The sequence below is a fragment of the Curcuma longa genome, chromosome 9 (genome assembly GCF_044706935.1).
Source record: "Curcuma longa cultivar G26 ecotype Majalengka, Jawa Barat chromosome 9, ITB_CL_G26_1.1, whole genome shotgun sequence".
NCBI classification, from domain to species: Eukaryota; Viridiplantae; Streptophyta; class Magnoliopsida; order Zingiberales; family Zingiberaceae; genus Curcuma; species Curcuma longa.
Window position 1 is genome coordinate 9,438,531 of NC_133869.1, and position 8,752 is coordinate 9,447,282.

The 8,752-nt window shown below is 34.8% G+C and overlaps 1 protein-coding gene across 1 annotated transcript; it reads right to left on the minus strand.

Annotated features, from left to right (window-relative positions):
• Positions 1 to 1,925: 1,925 nt before the first annotated feature.
• LOC141834824 (uncharacterized) lies at positions 1,926 to 8,752 on the minus strand. The gene is made up of 5 exons (XM_074722197.1): positions 8,391 to 8,752; positions 7,994 to 8,187; positions 6,836 to 7,157; positions 4,638 to 4,721; positions 1,926 to 2,457 (listed from the first exon to the last, which is right to left on the minus strand). The coding sequence occupies exons 1-5, from the start codon at positions 8,487 to 8,489 to the stop codon at positions 2,422 to 2,424; spliced, it is 735 nt and encodes a 244-aa protein (XP_074578298.1). The 5' UTR covers positions 8,490 to 8,752; the 3' UTR covers positions 1,926 to 2,421.

Consider the following 8,752-nt stretch of genomic DNA (forward strand, 5'->3'; position numbering starts at 1 on the left):
GTACAGATATGTTAAATTTTCAGTTGTTTTGCTTATATTATCACTAGAAATCTAGGAAATTAGTGATTATGATGGCATGAAAGTCTAGCCCAAGAGAAACCTATTGTTGAAGTATGCTGCATTTTCAAATCTTTTTAAATACATAGGAACCACTTTCCTTTCATCTAATATTGCTTAACAATATAGACACTTGAATAGGTTGTTGTACAAAATGTATTGATGTGAAAAATGAAGTAGATTTTTGTTTTATAGCTCAGAGATGTTCAATATTGCCTATTGTTCATTTATTATATTTGATAACCTGCAGTAGAGTTGTCTACTGGCTTATAGAGTTGTTAAGTGATTGGAAAAGTAGAGATGATTCTATGTGCATTATTTTCACCATCATGCTATATGCCTTGCTAATCACTGAAGTAGAGACGAATACTCCAGTAGCATGTTCAGCACACTATATTTTGCTTGATTGATATGATTTTCTTTGTGGTTGATTCTTTTCAACTGGTTGGATGGAATTGTCTGCTTTACTATTGTGTTTGACATGCTGACATGGATGATCAACTTAGTCTGATGGTTCGGATCGGTTTCAGGTTCAACAATCTAACTGATCCAAGCAAGCTGCTCATTTTATTTAAATTTAGAAGAAAAAAAGATCTTGAAGACCTTTTTTCCCCTGTATCTTTAAAATTGTTCCAACTTGTATATATATGTTTAGTATCATTTCCATTGTCACTGTATGACTTCTGATTGATTCTGAGAAATATAATCATCTAGCAGTCCTGCATACCTGGTAGTGAACTATTTATTATTAATTGATCATTTGTTTGTTTGTTGAGATGATTTTTTGTTTAAATTCATCATTGTATTACTTTGTTTATTATATAACATTTTGATAACTGTTGTACCTTTGGCTTATTTGTAATATGCATATTATTAATTTCTTTTCCCAGCACTGACATAAGGCACTTCCTCTTCATCTACCATTTTTCTATTAGGGCATGTTTGGTTCACTTGAATTCCTATTTTATTCCCCATTAGTTCTGAAGGTATGAGTATCCTGATCGAATTTGAGGTGATCAAAGGGATAGCTATGATCTCATGACCCCAGTTTAGTGACCCTTTTGCTTGCTGGTATATATTATTGTTTTGTTTTCTCTTAATGTTCCAGTTCCATGGTAGATCACCGTGCACTTGTTGAATTCTAGTTCTGCTGTTTCGATAAAATTCTGAACTTTCTGAATTTCAGTTTCGGTGTACCAGTCACTCCCTTGATGTTTAGATTTTCTGAATTCAAGTTTAGATTTGGTGAACAGATTTGGTGAATTCCATGTTCAGATTTAGAGCATGTTTTGTTCGTTTCCAGTGTACGGCTATTACCACTGCACATTGTTAGAGCAGTTAATTCAACTTTGGTGATTTTGTCGGTCGGACGGGTGGCCGAAGGCCTTTATTTATAGCTTCTATACATGAGCATCTGTAAATGCTTGTAACTAGTAGAGACTTTTTACAAACACACACCCATGCCCTTGCAAGCTGAATAGCATAATTTGTTCACACATTTGTAGGCTAAAGATTTCTGCAATGTTATAGTTTCTTTGATACTCTAAACATAGGGAACATGTTAATCCTATGAGATTTAAACTGCATACTTATACCTACTTAATAGTTGGGATTGATCCTAAAGCAAAACTTGTTTGGATCTATTTAGAGTTTGTTTATTTTGCAGTGAATAATTTACATGTCGATTGCTCATTCAGGTTGGTTGTTGTGAAGAAGTAATCTTCCCTTCACAATCACAATACAAGTTCATGTTTTTTTTTTTCTCCTTATGTTTTGAAATGTGCAGTAAAATTAGAAACCTTGACTGACAAAACTATATATTTTTTTTATTTCATCTCTTCAGTAGCTGCTATGTACAAATATATGAATTCCAAGAATCTTAACTAACAATATAAGCAATGATGTTTCCACCCATTTGTATACAAACAATTGCAGAGTAAGAGGAATGAAATTTAGCAATGAAACTGGATTGACATAACCGATACCGTGTGCCAAGTGGATCCTGAGGAATCATAGAAGACCATAAAACTATGGCCCGAAACACTCAACTGACGATAATCAATCCAGGTGATGTTAATGATTAGATCAAGGTATCATTCCATCTCTCCCTACTCCCAGAATGATTTAAAGCTCCATGGTATGTGTTTCTAAAATTAGTGTTCTAGCTTTGGACACAGGATTTAGAGGCCAGAGAAAGAGCTGAAACACTGAAATGCCCAAGAACAAGGACCGACATTACTTGTGGGAGTTGTTTGCATACTATTGAGATGAACCATCACGCCAATACTGGTAATTGGGAAGCAACTAAGTCCTCGTCTAAAAAGTCGCCGGCTCCAAAAATTGTGAATAAGGATACACTAAAGATCATTGCAATAGGGGCTTTCTCAAAGCAATATCAGCCTGCACATATGAATTTCAGTTAAATCTAGAGCATAAACAAAAGAACAGCAAATAAACTACTCTGTAGAATACAGTAGAGAGTTGAGCCTTAGTGCTTTATTTAGTAGGTATTACATTTGTTCACCACAAAAGAGCTGATTGGCCCTGACGTGCATGGAGCTCAACACAAGAAAGAACAAATTTTCATGCATGAAAGTAATGAGATAGAGAAGCCAGGAGTTCAAGAATTCAGTAGAAGCATATGACAAAGATATATTTCCTTAAATTGAAAAGCACTAAGTTTACTAGGTTTGGTGCACCATTTTCACAAAGCTGGAGGCAGTTCAAGCATAAGATATGTTCACAATTTTCACTTAGTAAGCTCACATGAGGAACTAGGCAATGCCTCAAATAATCATAATATTCAATTTAATATCATAGATATGTTGGAAAGATCAGATAAGACTCGCAGATAGCATAATTCCCGGTGTAAAAAATGCTTCCTAAGTTTCTAGCAAAAGAGAAGGTACTAAGTGATTTGCAAGAATAGGAAACATTATATTGTGCTTCAAATGGGTCTGCACATATTGTAGAATATCTAGTTGAACAAATTGTTGCATCATTATTTGGCTTATTTTACGCTCGTAAACTATGGTTTATGAGTTCAAAAAGAGATTTGATATATCTCCATGTAATATGCTTAGATAAATAGATTCCTCAACAGAAACAGGTGGTTATATTACAATTTTTCTTCCAAGAAAATGCATGTAATTGAAAGTAAGCTAAGATGCACTACACAAGAAAAGGAGAATAAGTGTGTTTTCAAGTTTCATATTCAGAGAAAAATAGGAATTGAATAGTAAATACAAAGTGAAAAAAATACATCATTTCTTTGGCAAACACCCTAAAAAACTCTTATTTTTTAAGGGTTAATTGCTATAAATATCATGAATATTGCCCTTTTTAATGAATCTATCATGATATTTCAAAATTATCAAATCTATCACTAACCACAATTTTATTTTTATTAGTTAAATGCTAACATTGTAATAATTCCTTTAGCCAGAGAGTATATCGTCCCCATGACCAAATGTGAGGAGGCAAATTTATTAATTTACACTTTTATGACAACATTGTAATAATCCCAGAGAGTATATTTATCGACTCAAATGCCACATCATCCCATTTATTAATTTATACTTTTATGGTAACAATACTCTTTTTTCCCTAGTACTCGTCACCTGCACAGCACTTCTAACCCTCATGGCTATTGTTGCTCCCCGCTCTTGATGACTTGCAACTAAATCAACCTTCCTACTTCAACCTGTCCCACCTCACCATCACCGCTCTTGTTGCCTATGAAAAGTGCTTCCAAAGCTACTCAACATGTGTGTGACACGGGAAAAGGCGATGGTTACAGCAATGTTAGTAGAAAAGTCATCAAGAGTGTAGCTTTTAGGCGCCACTAGAGCAGCCTTGAGTTTCAACAAGGCCTTGAAACCAAAGAAAACAGCAAAAGTAAGCACACCTATGCTTCCATACTTGTTACTTCTTCACTCTTCTCCTCAGGCTCTACTCTGCAACTAATTTGTACATCTGGTTGCTTCTGCTGCTTGATGTGTCAAGGCGAAGGAAGGGAATGCAATGCGAGGGGAGTGGAACACAATGAGTGCAGAGGGAACAAAATCATTTTGTCTTCTTTAATTTAGCACCATGATATGATTGATAAGGAAATGAGTGTAATATGCTTAGAAAAGTCATTCAAAGCATAGGAACTTCATTAAATTTCTAGGTTACCACAATGGTGGTCAAGAAAGGCATTTGGTGAGTGAATATATATCGAAGGCACACTAAGGATTAAAAGGCATTGCCAAGCTGTGTCAGTGCCAACTATTCAGGTTAATGACATGGATCTTATACCCTCAGCACAATGCTATCTCTCTACTAAACAGTTAGTCTAAGATGTTTTAAGTTCAAAACAATGGTAGATTGATAGTTCTTGCATACAGCAACTTTTATCTGGTTCCAATTTGTGAGTTGGTACCATGTAAAAACAAAATATTGATTCTATGGAAGTTTTTCAAGCATTCAGAAAAGAAATCCTCAACTCAGATACATTACATTTGCAGGTATGGATTATAGAAGAATACAGCTCCAAAACTGAATAAAGAAATTTCTCAAAAATCACTTGTATGTCTAACCTGAAAAGATCTAACCAATGACGTGAGTTTTGGAGAATCAGTTACTGAAGAAGAGTTACCATCATGAACAATCTGTTTTCCACCCTATCAACAGAAATTAGACAACAACTTAATTTATATTTTACATTTCACAGGCATGGAGGAAATCTCAGGCATTAAAGTTGATTCGACTTTAAAAACATACTATAAGCATAAAAGTCTCATATGAAACAAATCTTTGCGATAAGCTTTTCTTTGTATATGATTATAACCAAAAAAATCCTTTTATCTAATACTTAGTTGCTTAAAGGACTTAACGATAGTTTACAATTGCATGTGGAAAAGATTAAGCTGATGATAAAATAAATGGAGTGGTGATCAAAATGAACAGCAGTTGAATATTTATAGTTTTTCATATGAAACTTCAAAGATACAATACAATAATCCATGGAAAAAATAAATCCTGGAAAGTTTTGTCTACCTTATACTTGAAGCCACTTGTAAAATCAGCTTTGAACACAATCACACAAATATCTTGAGAATTCCATTCTGATATTATGTAGATACTGTGATAGTCTAGTGACCAAATCGCCAAAAAAGGCTTCATCACATGGAACACAATTTTGTAAGAACAATAAGTATTTGCCAACTGTAATAAGTGATGATTGACTTTTCTTTTGATTTTTAATACACTTTAATTATGAAGACATAATTTAATACAGCATAGTTGACACAATGTTTTTGTTCAAATATAATTTATTTTGAACAAAAATGCACTAGAAAATATAAATAGAGCAAAGGCTTCATTTATTTCGTGAAAATCCTTTCTAGAGGGAAATATTTCCAGTGGAAAACATTTTCAAGGAAAATATTTTATTTTCTATTTTATTATGCATATGAAAAATAATTGAGAAATGTTTAATAGTGTCTGGCCACGCAGATAAAAACATACAATTTGCAAACAAATCATAGTTCATCATGTGCACTACTGACATTTCTGCATTTAAAATTATATTAACTTTTACTTGTGATATATTTCTTAAACTTTGTTAACTTGTGTTTGAGCCACACATTTAGACAAGTATATCTACATTGACTAACTTGTATTTTACTTTAATTATTGGGGTTTTTTGCATAATCTCCCAGACATAATTGTTTAAGTCTTCATTACTGACGAGTTGAGGGAGACTGATATTGTTTTTAGGTGATTAGCTGTTTGCATAATCTATGTGGACAACTAGTAGAGATTGTATCAGTTTTTATGCAAGAATCTTAGAAAATTTGACTATCAACATATTGATAATTGGAAACCAAACGACCAAAAATGGATAAACTGAATTGATGATCTTCTCTTGTTTACTTCGGTGAAAACTAAGATGGAAGGAAGGAAAAAATGTTAGTCCAAGCAAGCTCGACACCCGATGATTGGTTATGTTTCCTTGGTATAGAAAAAATATGAGAATGAAAGAAAAATAGGGCAAGAAAGAAAAGAGAAGGGAAATTAATATTGTCCCTAATTGTGTTTAGTTGTGGGGAAAGAAATGAGGAAAATTAATTTTCTATTATTTTTATTGTTTCAAAATTAAAGATTGAACTATGATCGAAAAGACGACAAGTAGGATCAGAGATACAAACAAATGCAATAGCCTAGGCAAGCTTGACGCCCAATGTATGAGTTTATGATGTCTATGATGGCAACGTGACTACAACCAAATCATTTATAGACTATACCACCTCATGGGTACTTAATGTCATCTAAGTAACTATCAATTTTCATCCTTATAATTGTGCATGTTTGTCCTGACTAATTGAGGCTCGAAAGTTCCAGCACAGAAACAATGACAATTATACTTGACCTAAACTGAGATAAGTAAATGCCAGGATTCTTCTGTGGTATCGCCTAAAAGTTAACTTTAAGTAACATAGAACAAAAGTTATGCAGCACAAGCTCCAACGCATTGAAGTTAATTTAAGAAACTAAAGCTATGGTTATGAAAAATGCTTTGAAACCAGCCAAAATTAAATCTGGATGATGCACCAAAAGCCTATTTTATATAATAACATTGTGCACTTATAGACATATTTGCCAGGCTTCTAGTGAGATAAACAAGACTACTAGCAGAATAGAATGAATGAGTGAATGAGCTGCATTATTTTATGATGATTTAGTAACATATGACAGCATTCAAATTGAAACAAGAAAAGGGTACAGATAATACCCCAGGATTGTGTTGCTTTTCTTGAGGGTCTTCAAAAAGAGAGGAGTAATAGGGTGGATCATAGACAGAACCTCCCAAAATTTCATCACTAGTGGAGTTTTGCCTAGCTACTTCATGTGTTGGAGGGTTGACGAAGCTATTTCTAACACTATAATCTGTACGATATATGGCACTGTCCACTGTCGAAAGCCCCAATCTATACATCTGAATCCATAAGAATGAGGACAAAAACCTCACCAAAAAGCCAATTATTTCCATCAATAAAGCAAGTCTAAGCGAGAAGATAAGTAGCGGCCCAAACTTCTGATCAGGAGTGATATTCCTACAGAATATACATTGCCAAAGAAAAATCATGTGTCTATACCAATGCATAACGAATATAAGGTCACAAAACCTTCATGTAAACCAATTATGATAGTTAAAAAAAAATCACCTAAAAAAGTTTGGAGTTACTAATAATTTAATGTGATTATGTGTTGCATTAATTTGTAGCATAGCATCATGCAAGATGACAGACTTTGCAACAGCCATGAATAATAAATATGTTGTCAAAAATAAAAACATGCATCATAAATGAAAGAGATAATGCGTGCTATTTGAATTGTTAGTCTCTGGTGTTGTCATGTGTTCATTGACCCCACACTATGCCATTCTTGCTTACTTATCAATCCACTGGTCATTGTGTCAAGAAAACTCTAATAGGATCCTCAATTCAAGGCCATTAATGTAGCATATGGGATTAAGTTCCCTTCCTGGTAAAAAAGTGATGAGGCCTTCAATTTCACTTTTTTTTTTTCCTTCTAGCAAATCCTTTGACACAGGAAGGACTTCTTTTAGCAGGTTTAAGAACTTAAGAAGAAGTATGACTGCAGATCAGGTAGTTACCAATTGCCAATATTACTTGATCTTCTCCAAGTATAAAACGAAGGTAATGGCTAACTTCTATAGTGAACTCAACTTGTATTCTATGAAATTCTAGTGCAACAATTAGGCTCTGAAGAAACCTTAAAATCGATCATGCAAGAGCTAGTCCGATACGTATTCATTCTCTTGTAATCAACAAGTAACACAATTGAAGTTCAGATTTCAAACATCTAGCTACACTTGCTACTATAACCTACAAACATGCTTTGCTAGATAAAGCCATAATTCCCTTACCATATTGTATGCGAGAAAAGTATGAACCAAGCTACGTCGAGCACAATACAGAAGAAGAGAAGCACTGCATAAGTCCTTCCCAGGCTCTGACTACTGCTCTCAATGGCGACAAGTGCAAAAAGTGCCACCACCAGATTGATCAGCAAAACGCCATTGAACAATGCCCCGAGCGATCCCAACAGAGCACACCCGATCTGGTATCAAAAAAGTTAGCAAAGAATGGTCTAACCTCATCAATCCCAATCACATTCCAAAGACTCTTCAAGTCATTCAAATAATTATAATTAATAGCCCACAACAGACAAATCTAGAAACAAATCCCAACCGGACTCTAAAAGGGAAAAAAACCAAAGAAATAATTGCAATAACAATGAAAAAAAAACGATGAACAACTCACCTGGATATAGATGAGGACAACAGCAACGGACTGCAAACGATCGTAGTCGCGAATCCAGGATCGAATCCGTGATCCGAGGGGCGCACAAGACCAGGGCATGATAAAAGAGCAATGTCCGCGCAGAACGAGGGGCTCAAAAATTGAATCGAACACCTAAAACAAGAGATTGTGAAAGAGAGCAGAAACGGATGATGATTCTTCCAAAACTGAAGCGGATTGGATTGGATGCTTCTTGCGCCCTCGAATTCCCTGCGGTCGTTGGAGTCCGGCGAATTGGATGGCCGCAAGGTCGAACCATGAAGATCGACGAGGCATCTATTTTTGGGCGTCGAGAGCACGATTCCTGGAGCTTGCAGTTCAGC